We start from the raw sequence: 24,004 nt of genomic DNA, 5'->3' as shown, positions 1-24,004 counted from the left end.
CAGCTCAAGCTCACTGTTCTAAGCAACCTCGTCATGAAACGACTGGGCCAATGCGGAGCCGCTATCTAGTCAAAGATACGGATTCCTGACCAACAGCAACTAACCCAGAGATGAAGTCCTTTAAGAAGTTTGAGAAATTAAGAAATAAACATTCATCAAAAGAAGTTTACTGTAATGTGGTATCTGAGACAAGTGGGCATAAAATTTTACTCATTAATACTCTAGTTTTCAGTATTCACACAGAAAGTTCTTTACACTTACAATGCATTAGGACAAGTACACTCAAAGCATCACTGTTTGGAACAGGAAAAGTGTGAAGACAGCCTGACTACCGAAAATCAGTGCTCTGCTGAAGGTGTGCATCTACGGAAGAAATATGCTATGGCGGGGGCGCCTGGGTGGCTCGGTCAGTGAAGCGCCGACTTCGGCTCAGGTCATGATCTCACGGTCCGTGAGTTCCAGCCCCACATCGGGCTCTGTGCCGAGCGCTCAGAGCCTGGAGCCTGCTTCGGATTCTGTGTCTCCCTCTCTCTCTCTGCCCCTTCCCCGCTCATGCTGTGTCTCTGTCTCTCAAAAATAAATGAACATTAGAAAATTTTTTAAAAAAAAGAAATACGCTGTGGCCATAAAACAACAAAGAAGCTCTTTACATCCCGACAAGGAAAGGCCTATGAAATACACTGAACAATCAACAGGCGGAGCATTCTACCATTTGTATAAAAAAGGAGAAAATGAGTAACGCGTGAGAGGAGGAGGATGCATGGTTGCTTGTGCAAGCCTGAACATATCTCAGGGAAGACAGGTAAACTGGTAACACTGGCTAGCTGTTAGAGGGAGAGCTAAGTGGATACGGGCAGGAGCCAAAAGCTAAGTGGGCAGGAATTTGCCCTGTGGAACCTAGAACCATACAGATGCACTTGGAACTATGTGAACGTTGCCTGTTTAAAAATAAAACCAAAAATAGGTGAAAATCGGGAACTAATTATCCCACTACTCTGACAAACGTGGGTTCATTTTACTTATGTGCATTTGACTGGATTGACTGCCACTCAACTTTAAGAATTAATACTTAAAATTTTAAAGTTTACTTCTTCTACTCCTTTGCAAGAGGAAAAACAATCTGTCAAAAGCATTCTCTTACATACCTGTAGTTTCTGTGGTGTCAAACACCACGAATGAGCTTGTTGCTGTACTGGAGGATGTGACACTGCATGGCCACTACTCCAATTATCAGAAGTATTCTGAGGAAAATCGATAAAAAAAAATTAAAGAATATTTGGTTAAATCCACAGAGTTAACAAGAATGACTCGTGAAGGCCAAATGACTATGAATTGGAATATTTACATATAAAAAATGTTATGACATTAAATTCTATTAAAAATAATTTCACATGCATAATAAATTTGGGAAATCATAAATTAAAAAAAAATACTGATTCTTTAATCAACCACCCGAAAAAGCCCACCCCTAAACTATGGCCCAAATGGCTAACCTAAACACCACACTGTCCACTAGATCCAATAATAAATTTATCTCAATGTCAGTAGAAAGTGATGATGAAAAGTGTGTTGAGATCTTAACGGCAGGGAGATGAATAAAATGACTTGATGAATGCAAATTTATCCCTACGTTCTGTATTTAATAGGATGCTAAGAATTTGGGATGGAAAAACTCAAACCTTTCACTCTTTTGATGTCCACAGATTTAAAATAAAGGACAGGAGATATTCAAACTGCACAAGTTCAGGGCAGTTGGGAGATTCCTTTTGGACTGGGATTTTCTATTTCTCTAAAATATATACCTTTGTTGGACTAGATGTTCTTTTCCTCTTGGCAGGACTGGACAGGTCATCTACTTGGCTAGAAGGAATCATGTGTAGTGGCAAGGACTGCTGTGAAATTGGTGTTTGACTGAGGCCTAACACAGGTTCAGTATTTGCATGATGAGGTTTACATGCCTAAGAATCACAGAAGGAAGACAAAAATAGGGTTCTATATATTCTTAGTTCATTCCTTCAAATTATAAAACTTTACAGACTGCATACTTTTCAAAGCTATGTGGACATCGCTGATGGCAATTATTGAAAATCAAAATCAAATGATCATCAATGGAGGAATGTGTACCTTCCTTTGAAAAACTGCTTTAAAAATTAAACAAACCACTGCAGCATCATTTTAAGAAATCTCCTTCAAAATCATGAAAATGCACAAAGGTTCTAAATTGGCACCCCAAAATTTCTTCCCATATCAGAGGGAGTTTTATTTCGTTCTAGATTCCCTTCACAATTAAATCCAAAGGCTTTTCCATTAATAAAAGGCTCCTGTACTTAGTAAAATACGCTTGACCACTACAGATTGAAAAGAACCCTTAAAGCTGGGTACCTGCAGAACATAACCCAACTTCTCACCTGCTGTGCTGTGTTCATGGCACCCTGCCTGGAGGTAAGCTCTGCGGGGATTGGTAGGCTCCACGCCTCCTCAATACTAGGAAGTAACTTAGTTTTATTCTGTAGACTACCTTGTGGAAGGTTACACAACTGAGCCTAGGAAAAATTATGTAAAAAGCAAATTTAACACAAGCCTACTTGAGTAAGAGCAAGTCCACTAAATCTTCCTAAATGCTATAACTAATTGTTTTTAAAAGAAAATAGATTCTTAATTTGGGGTTTCAGAAAGATACTAAGTATAAAGAGGGTAACCAGAATATAGACCTTTGTGAGAATTCAAACAAAGCTGAGCTCTGTTTTCAAAGTTCTCATAGCTGTCTTCTCATGAAACTCCAAGCAAGAGTGAAAGACAGTGTTTGTGTTCTTTTCTCTAAAATGCTATGACAACTTAAAAATGTAGACAGTACGTAGAAAAAAATTATGTAAATTAATATACATCAACAGTAAATGTGCAAAAGAGCATCTTTTAAAATACTGCATCTCTTACTTAAAATGAAAAGTGAAATAATATTACAAGCTATGGTATGTTTACAAAATATGGAAACAAATTATAGACAGCAAAACACAACTAGACAAACTTTCCAGCCACCCGCCTCCTGCCTGAGTGTCATGGGGAAACATGTGTCTTTAAAAAACTGCTATTTAAAAGTTTTACCTGTAAATACTTAATTCGTGCTGCAAGTGCAGAGGTATTACTACAACTTTTGCTTCTGGTTGCATTTAAGTAGCATTTAATGGCATCCTGAGGCTGGTTGCAGGATTCGTAGAGTGTGCCTAGGTCCATCCAGGCTGCAGCATGGCCATGGTCCAATTGTACAGCACAAATATAAGCCTGTAAAGCATCCATAGGCTGATTCTGCTGCTGATATAGCACGCTAGAAAGAAAAATTAAGGACAAACAAGAGGTCAACTGAGAACTACTCAGCCTCACCAAGTATATTATATGTGATATGTAACTGTCATGTATCGAGTATAATACCATTATTTTTATATAAAGTCTTACCCTATTGAACACCACGTATCTGCACTTGCTTCTGATTTATCAATAGACTGCCTGTAAGATATAAAGGCATCCTGAACTTTCCCAATACTTGAATAGCACCTGAGGGGAGGGAAAAAAAATCCAGACAATTGCATTAATACTGATTAATCTGCTGAAAAATGGACTACATACATCAAAGCAAATTAAAATTCTGAATGAGCTAACATATTTCTGTGAATGTGTGTGCGTGTGTGTATATAAAATTATAATTATAATGTACATTATAATTAACCATTCAATAAACTATACTATAGTCTATCTGGTAAGTGCTAAAGCATGATACATTAATGAACAATATTAAAGTAATTAAAGGCCGTATTACTTCAGTATTCTATTGAGAGTTGAAAGCGCGCATGCGTGCTCACACATGCACTTGCCATGCCACTTATATCGCTTGGTATATTTACATAGCTTACATAAAGAATATAGACTTAAAAAAACCAAGAAAACCATTCTATTCTGGTAAGACTGGATGAATCTGATTTCAATTCTACTTTCCTAAATAATGACCATGAGGTCAACCATTCTGTAATTTGTAAAAAATACAAACATTAAGATGCAGGCAAAACCAAGCTAACTATCAAAAACAGTATAATAAGGTGAGTGCGGTATTTCATGACATGTAAGGGTAGCAAGGTCTGATTGATTAAAGTTTCAAGGACCTGTGGTTTTTTTGTAATTTTTTTTAATGTTTATTTATGTTTTTTTTGAGAGAGAGAGACAGAGAGACAGAGAGACAGAGTGCAAGCAGGGGAGGGACAGAGAGAAAGGGAGACACAGAATCTGAAGCAGGCTGCAGGCTCTGAGCTGTCAGCGCAGAGCCCAGTGCAGGGCTCAAACTCACGGACTGTGAGATCATGCCCTGAGCTGAAGTCAAACACTTAACTGACTGAGTCACCCTGGCGCCCCCCCACTTTGTAATTTTTTTTTAACATTTATTTTTTTTTGAGAGAGAGAGAGAGGAACCTGTTATCTTCTTAATGCAGATATACCTGATGGATACACAGAACAGCAGCTGAAACTATAAATACAGAAATTATCTTCTTAGTGCTTGGCACTAAGGAAAAAAGAAAAGACAAAACCCAGTCCCTGTCTGTCTTCATGGAGCTTACAATTTAGTTGAGGACTGAAGACATATTACAAATGTCATGATGCCATATCGAATGTCTGTCACAGGCAATTCTCTGGTCTGAGAATTTAGGGTAGGAGACACCACAATACACACTACAGGATTTAGGAAAAGCAAAAAAGGAAGGATAACACTAAGGAATTTAAAATAAGTATAGAGGCATGTTGTTTAGATCAGTGATTCCCAATTATCAGCCAGTATAAAGCAATTTATGGCCACGAAAATAAAATAGAAACACAGCAACATATACTTATATATATAAATATTCCATTAAAGTAATTAATACTTATACTGTAACTGACTTATTTTGAAATACTACTGGCTGACTAAATGGCAAAAATATCTTAAATGTTTTCACTTGCCCAAATTAAATATTTAGATCCTCATAATTATTCTTTGAAATTTTGCTGATTCCTGCAATCCAGAAGTCTGGGAACGCCTGATTCAGACAGAGAAGATGAAAGAGGGCATTTTAAAATGTTGTTTGGGGGGTGCCTGGGTGGTTCAGTCGGTTAAGCATCCGACTTGGGCTCAGGTCATGATCTCGCGGTTCGTGGGTTTGCGCCCCGCGTCGGGCTCTATGCTGACAGCTCAGAGCCTGGAGCCTGCTTCAGATTTCAGATTCTGTGTCTCCCTCTCTCTGCCCCTCCCTTGCTCATACTCTGTCTCTCTGTCTCAAAAATAAATAAACATTAAAAAAAATTTTTTTAAATGTTGTTTAGGCAGTGTAACCAAAACTTAATGTACATAAGATAGCACAAATAGTAGAGAATTATAAATCCAGCCCGAGGTTACCCTGAAGTTTTTGTTCTTCTAACAAGGGAAATGGCACCATGAAAGCACTTTATAGGAATAGTAATCTGCTAGCAATGTGTAGAGATAAACTGAAAGAAAAATAAATTATGGACAGTAAAAAAGGCAGCTATACTCACTGGTTTGGAACAGGCCAAAATTGGGGTGAAAATAACGAAAATGGAAAGAAAGAAAAAGAAGGGAGAAATATAGTAAACCAAAAGATATAAGGACTTTTGTGACTGACTGATTAGATATTCATAGCAGGGGCTTATAACTTAGTTTTTAAGCCTGATCAAAGAGAGTTAAAAAAGAAATGGTGACATCATTGACAAAAATAAAAGGAGAAGAGCTGGTTTGGAAAAGAATATGATGAATGAGCTTTGAAATATGCTTACTTTGACGTGAGATGAGAACACTAAAATAGATAATGTTAGGTAAAGAGTAAGAGATGTGGTCCTGAAATTTAATACCTCGAAATGTAGAAATCTAGATTTGGAATTCATCCATATAGAAGAGAGGGTTTAAGAATACAGGACACCTGGGCCACCTGGGCCACCTGGGCGGCTCAGTCGGTTGGGCGACCGACTTCACCTCAGGTCATGATCTCGCCGTCCGTGAGTTCGAGCCCCATGTCGGGCTCTGTGCTGACAGCTCGGAGCCTGGAGCCTGCTCCGGATTCTGTTTCCCTCCCTCTCCCTCTCTCCCTCCTCCTCCCCCACTCACGCTCTGTCTCTCGAAAAGTGAATAAATGTTAAAAATATATATATAGGACACCTACAAGGGAGACGTTAAAATAAGCCCAAGGATAACTAATCTTGTGGACTGGGTAATAAGAAATGTCAGTGACTGAGAGAAGGCAATGTCAGAGAGTACCTGCAAACTTCCACAAAGTTTGTTAATAACTTCAGGAGAAGTTATGAACAACGCCATGTAGGGACAGACACCACAAAGAAAGGGAATCCTTAACAGATAGTAGAAAACACGTTCTGTTTGTTGTTGTTAAATGAAAGCCAAATCTCAGGATTTATAGACAAATTTACCTAACCACTGGGAGGAATAAGCAGTAATTCCCAAAATTCATGTTTTCACATTCCATTCGTACAAAGTGAAAAGTAGAAAACCAATGTGCCCAACTACAGATGTCCCAGTCGAACCACCAACCACTTTTCCTGTAGCAAAACTTAACTAAGTGCCCCTGAGACAGCCCTGTGTCTTTGAAAAAGCAATACGTGAACCTAGGCTCTAGTTCCTGTTCTGATTTAGTTACCTGTGCGACTGTAACCTTAGATAAACCATTTCACTCCTCTGAACTCTATTTCTACATCTGTAAAATAACAGGGTTTACAGAGTGAAGCAGGTGACCTCCCTGGTCCCTCCTAGCTCTAACATTCTATAGTTCTGTGATAACACTGCCAATGATTAGTACTACTATAAGAGCATTACCACATTACACCTTTATTATGATATACACATGTCAAAGGACATCTTCAACACAGATCTGAATGTGAACATAAGTAATAAAAAGCCGTAGAATATTAGGGTCATCAAATCCCAAAGTTGCTTACTGACACCTGAGGTCTTTATTCAGAGCTTTAAGAACTTAAAAAAAAAATTTTTTAATGTTTATTATTTTTGAGAGAGAGAGAGAGAGAGAGAGAGAGAGAGAGAGAGAGAGAGAATCCAAAGCAGGCTCCAGGCTCTGAGCTGTCAGCACAGAGCCTGACAAGGGGCTCAAACTCATGAACCACGAGATCATGACCCGAGCCAAAGTCGGACGCTTAACTGACTGAGCCGCTACTATTCTTCATCTTAGGTCAAAATGAAAATAATTGCTACTACACATGCCTTTTAACCTGTATAAAAAGAAATTTTCGTATGTAAATGTTAACACTAGAGACAAAGTCTAGGCAGTCCCTACTTCCCAGTACTCCGTCTCCTTTTCAGTCCCTGTATGAAGCATCCCACTGTGCAACACTAAACAGCAGCAATGGTGTTAGCTCGAAAAGCAAATGGTGTTCAGTTAGTTCATTTACTGCATTCACTCAATAGCCACGCTGCTAGTCGACAGTATACAAAGATGGTAGGTTCCAGTCTCTGCCCCCAAATATCTTCATTCAGTGAAAGAGAAAAACAAAGTTTGGACTCTCAAGCTTTTTAGTGAGCAACCCAAATCAGATGATTTTCTAGGACTTGGAAGGTATTAGAAAATTTCTGCTAAAAATAGGTACTTTCCCAGCCAACTCTTGTTGTACATTATTAATGACTAATCAAACATCTTTTTTAAAAAATCTTAGTACTACTCCATCTCATACAAACACACTTTGCTAAATTTAAAGGAAAAATGAAACCATACAAAATACTATCTCCAGACATTATAAAATGTCCCCTATGGGACAAAATAGGCCCCCAATGAAAACCACTGATCTAATATAATCCTCTTATTTAAAAGGTTAAAAGAAAACTGAAGCATCAAAAAGTTTAACTGTATCACCCATGATCTATAAACAGTAGCCTAGCCAAGACCTAAATCCAAGTCTCCCAGCTGCTAGTACACTGATCTTTCCACCACACCATAAAAGCTAAAACCAGTTAGGAACCAAAAGACGATCTAATAATGTCCCCAAAATATAATCTATCAGATACACATACATAAGGTATATTTTAGATAATCAGTGAGCACAATTTAGGCATTTAAAGTACAGAGAAAAGTTTACAGACTTGCAGAACACTATTTTCATTACATGTTACTTCTCCTTTCCAACAGATCCAATAATAATGTATCCACTTTCTCCCTGTGAGATTTCAAGTAGAACTGATTTGAGACCTACTATTCATCAAATATGTCCATTCTAATGTATATATCATTAATCAAAATTACAAATAGCAAGGTTCCACTGGCTACTGGTGGTCACCAGGCAGAATGAAAAATTAATTCGGTTCTGTTCAACAGACATATAAAAAAAATAACAGAAATCAGAAGGAAAGGCATTTAAATACTAGGATGAAGAATTACTATCTGATAAGTCTTTTTAAAAGCCAGCAATGATTCAAGTCAAATGAAAATCCAACACGCAAAATAAGAAATGTCCTGGCTGACCAGATTATGCTGAGAAAAACTGTCACATTCAGAAGCTTTAACTTTCCAGAAATCTTTGCGACAATATATTTAAAAAGGAAAAGACACTAATCAAGTTATAAATATAAACAAAATTATATAGCTCATAATTCCAATCTCTTAGCTGGAATAAACAAAAGCATAGTGTTAAGTGTCTGCTAAGTCTCACCTTCCGAGGAAATACCAGGACTGGCCAGAATTAGGATCTGCTTCCAAGGACTTTTGGAGATACTGAATAGCATAGCTTTCCTTGGTGGCTTTATCTCCCAGAAGATCCACAGTGTGATGCATCCAACCTACAGTAAATGATTAAAAATATTTACAAAGATGACTTAATTGTTCTTCAGTTTTTAAGAATACCAAACAGAAAACACATAAAAATATTTTTTTTTCAGTCAATTTATTCATTTAGTTCGGCACACACATTCCCAAAATTTAGAACTGCCAATTCTGACCATAAGGAAGTCTGTTTCTCACAGGAAGGTACAGTCAAACCTATAAAGAACTTTATTCCAGAGAAACCAAAACGATTTTAAGTACTGACTTAACACTTAGATTACAAACTACAGTTCTTCTTTTCTAATTTTGGTGTTTGAAAAAATTCCAAGTTATGAAACAAAGAATATAAAAATTCACTGTTCCATGTAAAATTTTATGTGCATTTTAAGACTCTCCAAGACAGTCTATTAACCCATTGTTTATTTCCAAGGAGTACATATAAGATGATTTAATCAATGATAGCTCAGAGTACAACACCCACATACAACCCTATCTCACTGGCAATGGCCACATGTATTAATAACTTATCTAAAATAAAAACTGTAAAGCATTTGACAATTATTTAAAAATAAAACCCAAGTCTAAGTATATTCAAATGGTGCAAATAAAAATGGTTTAAAATGGGTACCACAAATGTTTAATCAATACATATAGATTGTGCAGAATCTCAATTATATGTAGAATCTCAAAAAGGTGAATATATAGAAGCAGACAGTAGACCGATGGTTACCAGGAATGGGGAGGTAGGGGAAATGGGGAGAAACTGGTCCAAGGGTACAAGTTACAGTTACGTAGCAGGAGTAAGTCTAGAGAGTAATACATAGCAGAATGACTATAGTTAATAATACTCTAATATATTAATAGAAATTTGCTAAGAGAGTAGGTTTTAGGTGCTCCCACCACACACAAATAGTAACTATGTGCAGAGATGGATATGCTGATTAGCTCGACAATACTAATCATTTCACGATGTACCAAAACATCATGTTGTGCACCTTAAATATGCACAATTTTTATTAAATAATCGTTATATAAGCTATCAAAAGATTGGATCATGCAATACTGTATTCTAAAACTTTTAAGACAACACAGGAATGATTTGATTTGCTGGGGAAGTCATATTTCAGCTGTGGATCATTTCAAGTGCATAAAATCAGCGTTGTTCTTTGTGTATAGTCCATATTACATATAACAAATAAGGACCGTTATTTTCTGACATTTATTATAGTTGCTGTGCGCCAAAATATATTTCAAGGACTGCATTAGTATGTTTTACAGAAATACATGTCAATAACACATTTATATTTATTCATCTGTTCCTCTTACCTCCTGCTATTACTAGTAAGAATGGAACCTAGAGAAACAGGCTCTAAAAGGAGCTGCTGAAGCAGCAGTGACAAGCAAGTAGGAAGGATTGATACACAGGCATAAATTAGACTTAATTAGGAGAAGTGTTTTTCCTTTCAAAAGCACGAAAAGTTTATTATACTTCTATACTTCGAAATATGGTAAGCCAATGCCAAAGAGGACAAGTGATTCACACGTAACTAGACCAAAACTATTTCAATCTATGTCTTAAATTTAAAAGGTGTATGCATTTTTACTATTGACACATTCCTCACTGCAGCTGAAATGCACAAAAACTTGATTATAAATAGTGTGGATTAACAAAACAGCTCATATTCAAGTATTAGCTGAATGAGTAAGCTGTCTTATGATAAAGGCATCACTTTGTTCTTTTTACTTAAGAACTGCACAAAATCTTTCTTTACTATACTAATAAACTTGTTTTAATTTGAAGATATGAATTCACACTACTCAAACACGGTCTGTAAACTTATTAAAAACAAATATTCAAATACTTCTCTAATTCTTAAAAGTATGGATAACACAAGTAAAATTCTAACCAGAGATTAAATTAAAAACAAACCTAAAAACAAAAGTTTTATATTAAGGTAATGTGTTTATTTTATATAATTAATCATATGATACATATCAATATCATGAAGATCAGTGATAAAATCTAGGCTTAAGTAATTTTAAAATTATGTAAAAATAGTCACATTATGAAAACATTCATATTACTACAATGTTGGTTAAAAATTAAGAATAAATTATTTGCCCAGACCAAAAACAAAGAAACAAAAGCTAGGGGGAGGAGGGGACCCAAACACCATATACAGATAAGAAACATGACCCAATAACTAAGCAACAAAATTAAACGTGGAGAACTCAATCACTATCTTCTTGGTCAGAGTGACACTAATGTGTCATCCAAATGGCTACATTTCTTCAACATCAGAAAAGAATTACATGTGTACAAAAACTATACCATTAGATGTTGCACAACTTTTCGATGAAACGTTTTAGTTAATATTATTGATAGGGCTAAGAACGCAAGCTCACCAACCACTAAGTGACTTTACACAAATCACTTAACTTCATTCAGTGCTAAGCATATCTGGCACAAAGGAAGTACTCAATCCCCCTCACCCATGGGTTAAGTACTAGAGAATAATTCTAAGAATTTAAAAGGACCAACTGCACTGAAGAACGGTAACGAGATGGACCGTGAGATGGACAATGCTTGGCTGAAAGGGGAAATATGCTGGGTTCGAGTTAATTCTATCAACTCTGGGTAAAGGAAGGAAAAGAGAATAGAATACATGAGCCACATATCTGCCATCTCTGACATGGAAAAATCATAAAGAGAAATATTTATAGTACACTATTATTACATACCTAACTGTTGTAAGACAGTTGCCTTTACTTGTGCAGAAAGGTTTTCCGTCTGCAAAAGTTGTTCATAAGCTTCCTTTGCAGAATGATACTTCCTCTAAAAAGCAGAAAAAAAGGGATTCAAAGAAAAATAAAAGCATTATCTTTAAAGAATTTGCTCATATATTAAGATTTACTACACAATACTGATACTTTAGCATATTTCTTAAGCTAACCGAAAGAAAAAAGGCTAGTTCCATTACTGAGCGTTCCTTTTACACCAGACAGTTGTGGACAGGCCATGTTTCAGAGCAATTAACACCAGTAAAACATTCGATACAATAAAGTATTAAAATAGGCCCTTTTAAGAATCTGCCAAATCTCAATTGTTAAAACAATCTCAACTTATTCAATAACAAATAATTTCAACTTTATTTAGGAACACTGATGAAGCTAGAGAAGTACTCTACCTCCCAGTGTTATGATCTGCCTAGAAACACCAAGTTCCCAAGCAACTTAACATAAACAGAACATATGCCAAGACTGCTTTAAAAAATCTAAGTGCAAAAGCAGTTAGAATCTAAGTTGAAAGGATAGTTACTGGTATACAGCCTATGAAAAAATTTATAATATGTATGGCTTTAAAGATACCAAACCTCTCATGGTCTAACAATGTTCACAACATTTAAGGTTCCATTGGCAAATTTCTAAATAAAACCATTTATGCACACTCCTCTCCTCAAAAAGTATGTGTGTGACTAAAACCCATTACTACTACTGTCATAAAGCTTAAGACAACTCCTCCAAGAAAAAGGAAAGGGAGGAAAAAAGGGATAAGCCAATAAAAGAAAATCTCATAAATATTACCTTTAAAACATACTCAGCAGAACAATGAACTGAAGGGGCTATTATTCATTATCAGCAACAGTACATGGCTGCCTGAGCAAACAAATGCTTCTCAAAAAAAAAAAACAAAAAAAAAAAACAAAACAAAACACGGAGGAGGTAGAAATCCGAAACCAGGTGTAGGAGCCTCAGGCAAATCACTTAAACAAAGATTCAACATCCATAAAACAGAGTTAATACCTAATCTTTCTATCTGGAGTTGTTCTAAAGATCAAATGAGATAAGCAAAGAAGTATGGAAACAAATAAGGAACTACATGAATACAGTACGTCAACACAGGAAAGATCTGAAAGAATTGGCCACTGAGATTAACAGAAGTTATTACATAAACTTTTATTCATCAGTTAAATTAGTTCCCCCTAAATATTAATCTGATCTCAAAAAGTCATTTAGACAATTAACACAAGATAAGGACCAAGTTATTCAGGTCAATTCCTTCCAATGGTATGCTAAAACATATTTCTAAACACTGATAATAAGAACAAAACAAAACACGACACACTTGAAAATTTGGTTGCATCATACTGAGAATCAAAGTTGGATTTCTACCTCATACCATATACTGGCAGGAATATGTCCTTGAGACTGTAAAGAACTTATGTGACATGGCCAAAACAACACAAATCATGAGAGAAGTAAAGATCTGGTTTGAACCACATAGCAGAAAATCAGGCAATGGACACAAACCAACACAGAAAATGTGAAAACCATGTGAACAAGTGTACATCTCTAGAAGTGCAAGTTTAAATGAGATACCACCATCTACCCATCAGAATGGCAAACATAAGAAAGTTGGGTAAATCCAAAGTTGGGGATGTGTATGTGCGCCCTGCTGGAAGAGGATTCACGCATGAAATTAGGTGTGCAAACAGGCATGCAGATACACTACAGTCCAGCAAGCTTACTCTTGGGACAAAGATGCCAAAGAAACCTTTCCACAGGTAATGTTCTAAATGGTACTGTTCACGGTATCAGGAATTCAGGGACAACCTAGGTCCATGTCACTAGGGAGTAAAAACACAAAATATGATGGATGCATACACTAGAACATTAAGTAGCAATTATATATGGCATATGAAAAGCAAGATGAGTTTATCTTTAAAGATGTTTAGTAACGTTTTTCCTCTGGTAATGCTGGAGTAGCTGTTCCACAGATGGCTTTAAGTTCTGGATAAAATATAAAAGTCAACTGTCAGAAAGCCTAGAGAGAAACCAAAATCAGGCTGAAACCAGATAGACTTAGCAAAAGGGCATGACACTGGATGAGTAAACTACCTTTTACTAGGATTTCCATCCGAAGGCAGGTGCCAATTGGTGCCTGGGCTAGAACTCAAAAGAAACCAGCAATCTTACTAGTTTGAAGAATCAGAGGAGACACTTTGAAGCTATCACAAAAGCTGGAAGTGAGAGGAGAAATCCCAGGAAGGAGACAGGGAAAGAAAAAGAACACCAAATTCTGCAATTAAAACTCTACCTAAATCTCTTGTTGACTGCTGAACATGCACGAACACAGTAGATGTCCAGCAGCCTGACAGAATGAAAGAGAGATTTCAGCCGCTGTCCACTACAGGAGTGGCCAAGTTTACAGTGTGACTTGCGCAAGATTAAATGGCTAATATAAAACAAAAACATCACTCTTCAGAAAAATATAACAAAGTCACTCCACAATGTATTATTCATGATATCCAGGATAAAATTACCAGACCTACGAAGAATCAGGAACATTTTATCCATGTTCAAAAGGAAAGGAAATTGATGAAAATCAGCCATGACATTACTCAGATGATGAAATGTGCAAATAATTTTAAAGCAGCTATTTTAACAACATTCAGAGACAATAAGGGAACTATAACCATAATGCATGAATGGGCAGGAAATTAGAGCACAGAAAAAAAAAAAAAAATCCTAAAACTGAAAAATATCTGAAATAAAAAAAACAAATGACTGGATAGAGTGAATAACAGATTGGAGACTTTAAAGGCCATCCAAAGATACATGAGGCAATAACAGATTGTCTACCATACATGTAATTGGGAGTTCTAGAAGAAGAGAGGAATAGGGCAGAAAAGACAAGACATAATGGCTGAGAGCTTTCCAGAACTGATGAAAGACATCTAATACTATATCCAAAAGACTAAGAAAACCACAAGTAGTATAAATAAGAAAAAAAACAACCCCTGGGCACTTCATCGTCAAATTCTTAAAAACCAAATGGAAAGAGAACTCTGAAAACAGCCAGAGAAAAACAACAAAATACAAAAGATACAACAAAAAAACTAACAGCCAAATTAAATATAACGGACTAGACACTCTAAACAAACAAGACATATCCAGAAAAGACTTAGAAAAGAGCCAAAAATACACTATTAAGAGGTGGACTTTACATATAAAGACACAAGAAGGCTGAAATAAAAGGATGAAAAAGACACCATGCAAACACTAAACATTAGAAAGCTCAAGTGACCCAATTCAGATCAGATTAAAGTAGGCTTCAGGGCAAAGATTATTACCAGAGATAAAGGAGTATTTCATAATGATAAAGGACATCAGGATGACATGACAATAAGAGCTTCAAAACACATGAAAAGACTGACAAAATTAACAATAATAAAATACTACTGACTATTTAATTTATTCCAATTTCACCAACTTTCCCATTACTGTCCTTTTTCTGGTCCAAGATCCCACACTATGTTCAGGTAGCATGTCTCCTTACTTTTCTCCAGTCTGGAACAGATCCCCCGTTTTTGATTTTCAGTACCTTGACACTTACAAAAGGTACTGGCTAGTTACTCTGAAAAATGTCCCTTTGAAATCAGTAAGCATCTTGTGAAGAGACACTCATCATTCCTCATTCATTAATTGAAATTCTACAATAAGAAGTGTCCTGAACACCTGGGTGGCTCAGTAGGTTAAGCGTCTGACTTTGGCTCAGGTCATGATCTTACTGTTCAGGAGTTCCAGCCCCACATAGGGCCCTGTGCTGACAGCTCAGAGCCTGGAGCCCGCTTCGGATTCTGTGTCTCCCTCTCTCTCTGCCCCTCCCCCGCTCGCGCTCTCACTCTCTCTCAAAAATAAACATTAAAAAAAAAAAAAAAAAAAGAAGTGTCCCCTCCTTTTGCATTTATTTTCAACTTATATTCATTTGTAAATGAATACAAATAAAATCAAATATATACAAATATAAATTCATTTATATTCATTTACTTCATTTATATATTCATTTCAGTATGAACAAATATATTTTATTCTGTATCTTATATCTCATTATCATAATTAGTTTCTAAACTTGTGTCAGATTTGCTGATTAGGAACTCCATCCCCTTAGGTTGACTCCTGTGTTCTTTCCACACGCCCCCATCATTTTTTAAGCACTTCCTTCCTTTTTGGCACCGTAAAATATTCTAGAGCTCCTCTTGTAATTTCCTTGCCTAAACCCTGGAATCACCTACTTTTCCTGAAGAATCCCTGGTTCCTTTTATTTAAGTATAGTATTTAGAAACGAAGATCTGGGTGCTAATGTAGTCATACTGCTGCTGAGATGGGTCATTGCCTCCAAGCCCTCCCAGTAAGCATAGCTAGAAGACATATTTATGCACACACTCACAAGCTTGTATTTCTATCCAACTATTCATACTCCTAAATACCCATATATTCGTACTGATACCTCCAATTACAACCCAACACCAGAGTTCAGTCTCGCCTTGCCTTTCCTGATTTGTAAGCTCTGACAGTGAAAACCCTGGCTCTCGTTATCCACAATACACTTACTTATTTGCTTGTTCCTAATATTTACATAAAACTGTTACAGAACTCCTAATCCGTGCCACTGTGAGAAAGTAATTGTAGTAGGGGATCTGTTTACAGTTCTTGTCTCCAGCTTTACACTATAGTCAAAATACTATTCTCTAAAGTTACTGAGGTTAGTTCTTTTCATCTCCACCCCCTTCACTAAACTTATGTTATTCATCGGTTAGTTTTATTTGTTCCTGCCTGCATTCTGTTTCGGGCTACCTCACATCTGGCTGGTCTCAATTATTCAACTAATTTTGGGGTATGAGAAACATCACCAGGTTCTCAGAGTTAGAGCTATGCAAAAAGTATACACTTGAGAAGTTCCACTTTGTCCTCATCTCTGCTCCCTCATTCACAACCACTTCCACCGGGTAACCAATCTCCTCTGTTTCTCGTTTATCCATTCAGTATCGCTTCTGCACAAACGGCAAATGTATACTTGGCTTTACTATGTGTATTTTCTTCCACAAAGGGTTACGTATTATACTCTTTTACACTTCTCTTTTTTTTTCCACACGGTAGTATATTCTGGAAACCACTCCACGTCGTGATCCACATAGTTCTTCCTCATGCTTTTCTACATGCAACTCCACTACCCGAATGTACCGAAGATTATACAAACATTCTCCCATGAATGGGCCTTTGAGTTGTTTCCAAGATTTTGTGATTACAAACAACGCTCCGATCAACATCCTGGTGCCTATATATTTTCAGAGTTTTGGAGGTATATTTTAAAGGTAGATTCCTAGAGGTGAGGCTGTTGAGTCAAAAGGTGCATATACAGCTTGGTTAGATTGCCAAATGCTGTTCCAGATGGGTCGTACCAGTTTGTATTACCACAATGCATGAGAGTGCCTGTTTCCCCATAGCCACTTACAATTTTCGCCAATCTGATATGTGAAAATTATATTTCAGTGTTGCTTTAATTCGCATTTCTCTGAGTGAATCTGACCACTTTGCCATATGTTTAACGACCTTGTTATATAGATTTTCTGTGAAGTGTCCACTCGTGTCTTTTTTCCCATTTTCCTATTGGGTTTTCATTCCTTTGTCCTTCCAATTTTAAGTTTGTTATATATTAGGAGCATTAGCCCTTTGTCCATGGCATATGTTGCAAACATTCTCTCCTAGTCTCTAGGTCTCCTTCGAATTTATGTTTTTTTTTTTTTTTTGTCGTGCAGAACTTATTTTTATATTGTTCAAACTGACCGGCCCAAAATGCAGAGAAAACAAAAAGAATGATCATAGTTAGAAAGCCTTTTCCTAAATCAAGATTGAAGAACAGTTCATGTTCACTTCTAGTACTTACTTGTATAAAATTTTTTACATTTGACCCTAATTCATTTCTAGTTTCTTTTTTTGAACAGCTTGGGTCATGGGTCTAATTTTATATTTTTACAAATGGCTACCAAGTTGTCCCTGATCCATTTATGAATAAACCCACCTTAGCCCCAGAAATTTAAGATATTACCTTTCTCAAGCACTTGATTTTTCTATGTACCTGGATGTATTCCTGTTCTTTCTATATTTCACTGGTCTGTCTATTCACATGCCAGTGCCTCACTTTGAGTTACACAGGTTTTATTGTATATCTTACTGTCTAGTAGAGTCAGTATAACCTGTACAATTTCCCCGCAGTCTTCTCCTGGCTATTCTAGCATATTATCAACTTACCAAAGTCCTTAAAAGCTTGTTAGTACTTTTTATTGATGTTGTGTTATATTTATAAAGTAACATAGGAAGAATCAAGATCTTTATGCTACTGAGTCGCAGTATGTATTTTAAGTTTATTGTGAAATATTTAATTACTTTGCTGATACTCAAGTGGGAATGTTTTCTAACATTATGCTGTCGTTGAAGGTTATTAATTTCTTCATGTTAATTTGTGCCTCTAATTAATTTTTCTTGCCTAATTGTACTAGCTAACACCTATAGTTCAATAACGAGGAGTAATAGAGATAGTAGGAATCTTTGCCTTGTTCCTAATTTTTGCAAAAATGTCTCTAGTGTTTCCCCGAAGTGAGATACTAATTTGGGCACTGAGGTATATGAATTTTACCATGATAAAAAAAATAGCACTCAATTCCTATTTCCAACTTGGACAGTTTTTTTAATTAGGAAACGTCACTGAATTTGTCAAAAGCTTGTCTTCAGCACCTATGGCATTAGCAATCTGATTTTACCTTTAGTTCTATTATTACGATGCCTGATACTAATGGATTTTCTAATATTCAATCTTGCATTCTTGGAATGAATACCACTTGGTCATAGTATATTATCTGTTTAATGAGGTAATGGCTTTGTTTACTAAACTTCTATTTAGTACTTTTACACCAAGATTCATTAGTGATATTAGTCTGGATATTGCCTCTTTTTTGTACTGTTTTCATCAGGTTCAGGTATTGATGTTACATTTGCTTCAAAAAGAAAAGGGGAAAAACAGTATGATGGTTCCTCAAAAAATTTAAAAGACTTATCACATGGTCTAGTAATTTCACTTCTAACTATGTATCAAGAAGAATTAAAAGCAGGGACTCAAACAGATATTTGCACACTCGTGTTCATAGCTGCATTATCAACAACAGCCAAAAGGCAGAAGCCACACAAGTGTCCATCAATAGATGAATGGATAAACAGAATGTGGTGTGTACACACAATGAAATGTTATGCAGCCTTAAAGAGGAGTTAAGTTCTCGTACATGCTACAACATGTACAAATGTGGAAGATATCGTGCTAAATGAAATGCACAAGGCACAAAAGAATAAATACTGTATGATTCCACTTACATGCAGTAGTTAAACTCATAGAGACAGAAAATAGAATAATAGTTGTCACGGGCTGAGTGGAGTGAGGAATGAGGACTTATTGCTGAATACGGGTACAGGTTCAGTCTGGGATGATGAAAAAGTTCTGGAGATGAATGGTAGTAACAGCTGCACAACAATGTGAATGTACTTAATGACATGATACACGTAAAAATGGCTAAACCGGTAAAAATTATGTCCTATATTTTACAATAGAAAAAAAGACAATACAAAAGCACTACGATCTGTAGTTAATTTTTAGAATCAAGGATTTTGTTTCCATTATATTTTTTTAAATATGCTATAGAATCATTAAGTGCAGAAAGGACTCTATTATCAAACACAAGTGTCATTCAAGTCAGATTAAAAACTGCTAAAAGCTTCTCCCCGTTTAAAAAAAAAATACAAAGAATAAAAGAAAAGAAATGAGGAAGTTTCTTATTTCCAATGCTCTGGAACGATCTATAAAGCATTAAAATTATGTGGTCTTTAAAGGCTTAGAATTCCCCTGTAAAACCATCTGGCCATGGTGCTTTCTGTAAGGCATTACTTAATTTTTCCTATTTCTTTTGTAGAAATTGATTTTTTTTATAACTTTCTAACTCTAATGACGTCAATTTTGCTAATCTGTATTTCCCTGGAAAGTAGTCCATTTCATTTCATTTTCAAATTCACTTGCTCAGTAGTCTTGTATAATAGTTCTAATTTCTTCTGTTTCCATGGTTATCTTATTTTGCACATGTGCTTTCTGTTATTCCCTTGATCAAATTTACCTAGTGGATTATCTATTTTGTCAATTTTTGGAGAGTACTAAGGTTATGACCTATTAATTAGGTTTAAGTTGTGCTTTCCTTTTCACACTGTTAATTTCTTTTAAAAAATCTTTCTTCCTTCCCCACAATACAGTTAGTTTTCCTTACATTGATTTTTGTTTTGTTAACAGATTTCCTTACATTGAATCATCCTTGAATTCGTGAAATAAATCCAACATGCTCATGGCATACTTAATGCAGCTTTAAAAACCAGCTGGAATTTTTCTTTCTTCAGAATTTTTGGATTTCTATAATACATATAAATGAAGCCAATCTACAGTGCCTTGGTAATAAATTAATGCCGGACAGTTAGAAGTGAATGTTAAAAATGAAACTAATGATTCTTATAGACAGTGGTATTCACAATAACATTATTTGTAACTATCCCTCAAGGGGGAAATAGTTAAATTAGTTACAGTACATCTATGTAAAGGGATATACTACAGCTCCACATGTACTAACAGGGTATGTTTTCCAAAATATGATACTAACTTAAACAATTTAAGCAAGGCTGAGAGAGAATTCACATATTTGGCTAATATTTCAATAAAATAAAGAAAAACGAATATATGTGCAAACACATACATGGATTTGCTTATATATATGTGGATTTCTCTGGAAGGATATGAAAAACACTAGTACCTTTGGGGAGTGGAATAGTTTGTTACAGAAAAGAAATGAGGATGAGACTTCAGCAAGTATTCTTTCAGGCACTTTCATTTTGGGTTATCTATTCAAAAATAAGTAATGTCTTAATGACAAAATTAAAAAGGAAAATTCTGTATCTTTCATCCATAAAGGCTAATAAGTATTTTTTAATGTTTATTTATTTTGAGAAAGAGAGCACGTGTATACACACACACACACACACACACACACACACACACACACGTGTGCATGTGAACAGGGGCCGGGCAGAGAAAGGGACAGAGAGAATCCCAAGCGGGCCCTACATGGTCAGTGCGGGGCCTGACACCTGAGCCGAAATCAAGAGTCAGGCACTCAACTGACTCAAGACTAATAAGCATTTAGATGGCAAACTGTTCAAGTTATTTAATTAAATTCGGGGGGGGGGGGGGGCAAATAATACTATTACTATTAGAAAATAATGTGGTTCTATGGGGCACCTGGGTGGCTCAGTCGGTTAAGTGTCCGACATGATCTCACAGTTCATGAGTTCGAGCCCCGCATCAGGCTCTGGTGCTGACAACTCAGAGCCTGGAACCTGCTTCAGATTCTGTGTCTCCCTCTCTCTGCCCCCTCCCCACTTTGTGTTCTCATTCTCGCTCTTGTTCTCTTTCTTTCTCTCTCTCAAAAATAATAAACATTTAAAACAATTTTAGAAAAAAAGTGGTTCTACAGGTCTCAGCTAATAAAATGGGAAAGCTACAATTCCAGACTTCAAGATGTGTTACAAAGCTGTTACAAGACAGCATGGCACGGACACAAAAACAGACACTTAAATCAATGGAACAAAACAGAGAACCCAAAAATGGACCCATAAATGTATGGCCAACTCATCTTTGACAAAGCAAGAAAGAATATCCAATGGAATAAAGACAGTCTCTTCAGCAAGTAGTGCTGGGAAAACTGGACAGCGACTTGCAGAAGAATGAACCTGGACCACTTTCTTATACCATATACAAAAATAAACTCAAAATGGATGAAAGACCTAAATATAAGACAGGAAGCCATCAAAATCGTAGAGGAGAAAGCAGGCAAAAACCTCTTTGACCTCAGCCGCAGTAACTTCAGGCAAGGGAAACAAAAGCAAAAATGAACTACTGGGACCTCATGAAGATAAAAAGCTTCTTTTCTGCACAGAGAAGGTAACAATCAGCAAAACTAAAAGGCAACTGATGGAATGGGAGAAGATATTTGCAAATGATATATCAGATAAAGGGTTAGTATCCAAAATCTATAAAGAACTTATCAAACTCAACACCCAAAAAACAAACAGCCCAGTGAAGAAATGGGCGTAAGACGTGAATAGACGACACTTTTCCAAAGAAGACATCCAGATGGCTAACAGACACATGAAAAGATGCTCAACATCACTCATCATCAGGGAAATACAAATCAAAACCACAATGAGATACCACCTTACACCTGTCAGAATGGCTAACATTAACAACTCGGGCAACAACAGATGTTGGCGAGGATGGCAGAAGAAAGAGGAACCCTTTTGTACTGCTGGTGGGAATGCAAACTGATGCAGCCACTCTGGAAAACAGTATGGAGGTTGCTCAACACTTAAAAACTGAACTACTCTATGACCCAGTAACTGCACTACTAGGTACTTATCCAAAGGATGCAGGTGTCTGTTTTGAAGAGGCACATGCACCCCAAGGTTTATAGCAGCGCTATCGACAATAGCCAAAGTATGGAAAGAGTCCAAATGTCCATCAACAGATAAATGGATAAAGAAGATGTGGTATGTATGTATGTATGTATGTATGTATGTATGTGTGTGTGTATGTGTATGTATATGTGTATATATATGTGTGTGTGCACATACACATACACAGGAATATTACTCAGCGATCAAAATGAATGAAATCTTGCCATTTGCAACGATGTGGATGGAACTAGAGTGTATTATGCTAAGCGAAATTAGAGGAAGACAAATATCATATGACTTCACTCATATGTGGAATTTAAGATACAAAAGAGATGAAATAAGGGAAGGGCAACAAAAATACCATAAAAACAGGGAGGGGGGCAAAACATAAGAGACTCTTAAATACTGAGAACTTAGGGCGATGGAGGGGTTATGGGTGGGGGGATGGGCTAAATGGCCAAGGGACATTAAGAAGGACACTTGTTGGGATGAGCACTGGGTGTTTTATGTAGGGGATGAATCACTGGATTCTACTCCTGAAATCATTATTGTGCAATATGCTAACTCGGATGTAAATTTAAATAAATAAATATACATTTACACACACACACACACACACACACACACACACACACAAATAAATAGGGAAAGCTACATTAAATAAATGATATAGGACTTCCCTCGAAGATGGCAGCAAAGTAGGAGAACCCTTGGCTTGCTTCCAAACACAAATAGAAAACTTTGTACAAATCATTCTAAATGCCCCAGAAATCAACCTGAAGACTGGCAGAACAAACTCCACAACTCAAGGTAGAGAAGAAGTCACATCAAACAAGGTAGAAAGTGCAGACATGATTTAGAGGAGAAATAGATATTGGCTGCTGCAGAGCGGAGAGAGCTGTGGCTGGAGAGAAGAGTGAGAGAGTGAGATCAGAGCACAAGGGAATGCACAAGGAGAATGTTTCCCTATGGCCACTGGATTGGAAAATGAGAGGGGCTGAAATTTCATGAGTTCTTGCAACCAGATGGCCTTAAATCGAAAATTTAAAGTATCAGTGGGCTGGGCTGGCCTCTGCGAGAGTCCAGAGGCATCGGGACTGCTCTTGGAGAGACGGCAGGCAAACAACCCAGGCACACACAGCATGGAAACAGCTATCTGAAGAGTGCCTGGGGAACGCAGTGGGAAGATGATCTGCTCCTCTCAGAGCATGCCCATGAGAAGCAGTGTTCACAGAGAGATGTCTCCAGGAACAAAGTATCTGGCTGGCACCATTCTCCCCCCACACCCCCACCACTAGGCATAAGCACAGAGCCACTAGCAAGAACCAGTGCAACAGGGATACTAGCTGCCTAAATTACTTACATTAAGCCCCACCCCCCTCCCCACTCTGGTGGAACTGCCCTTTATCAGTCACACTTACCTCAGCCCCAGTGCCATGGGCCCCTCCCCCAGAAGAACAGCACAAACTCCTGCCCACACCACATGTCCTGACCACAAAGTTCTGCAGGGTCTCAGTTCCAGTGGAGGTGATGACAGTTCTCATTTCACAAGCAGACCAGGGCACACCTAGTTAAAACTTGCTGCATTCAGGCCAGGGACACAAACTGTCTACAACAAGCAAAGGAAGCCTCTGCAGATGACTGGCCTGAAGGAGAAAGCAGCCACGACACAATAGCAGAGTGCATACAGCACACAGCAGATACATTCCCTGAAGTGCCAGGCCCTGGACACTACATGACATCTTCTTCATAAGGCCATTAAGTTCAGGATCATGAGACACAAGTGGCTTTTCTAACATAAAAGAAGGCAGAGACTTAGA

The 24,004-nt window shown here is 37.0% G+C and overlaps 1 protein-coding gene across 10 annotated transcripts in view; it reads right to left on the bottom strand.

The window, feature by feature from the left end:
- The window catches only part of KDM6A (lysine demethylase 6A), a 206,335-nt gene that overhangs the window by 47,975 nt on the left and 134,356 nt on the right, over positions 1–24,004 (bottom strand). For 4 of the 10 annotated variants that reach the window (XM_049644576.1, XM_049644569.1, XM_049644570.1 and 1 more), the window contains 7 exons: positions 11,550–11,643; positions 8,698–8,824; positions 3,451–3,549; positions 3,103–3,322; positions 2,409–2,543; positions 1,803–1,958; positions 1,146–1,241 (listed from right to left, as the gene is read on the bottom strand). In XM_049644576.1, the coding sequence (XP_049500533.1) occupies positions 1,146–1,241; positions 1,803–1,958; positions 2,409–2,543; positions 3,103–3,322; positions 3,451–3,549; positions 8,698–8,824; positions 11,550–11,643 (927 nt within the window). The remainder of the gene's footprint in view (positions 1–1,145; positions 1,242–1,802; positions 1,959–2,408; positions 2,544–3,102; positions 3,323–3,450; positions 3,550–8,697; positions 8,825–11,549; positions 11,644–24,004) is intronic. The other 6 variants (XM_049644572.1, XM_049644575.1, XM_049644571.1 and 3 more) reach the window with 3 other exon arrangements.

The sequence above is a fragment of the Panthera uncia genome, chromosome X, assembly GCF_023721935.1.
Source record: "Panthera uncia isolate 11264 chromosome X, Puncia_PCG_1.0, whole genome shotgun sequence".
NCBI lineage: Eukaryota > Metazoa > Chordata > Mammalia > Carnivora > Felidae > Panthera > Panthera uncia.
Note: the sequence above shows the minus strand (reverse complement) of the source record. Positions and strands in the feature narration are given on the sequence as shown.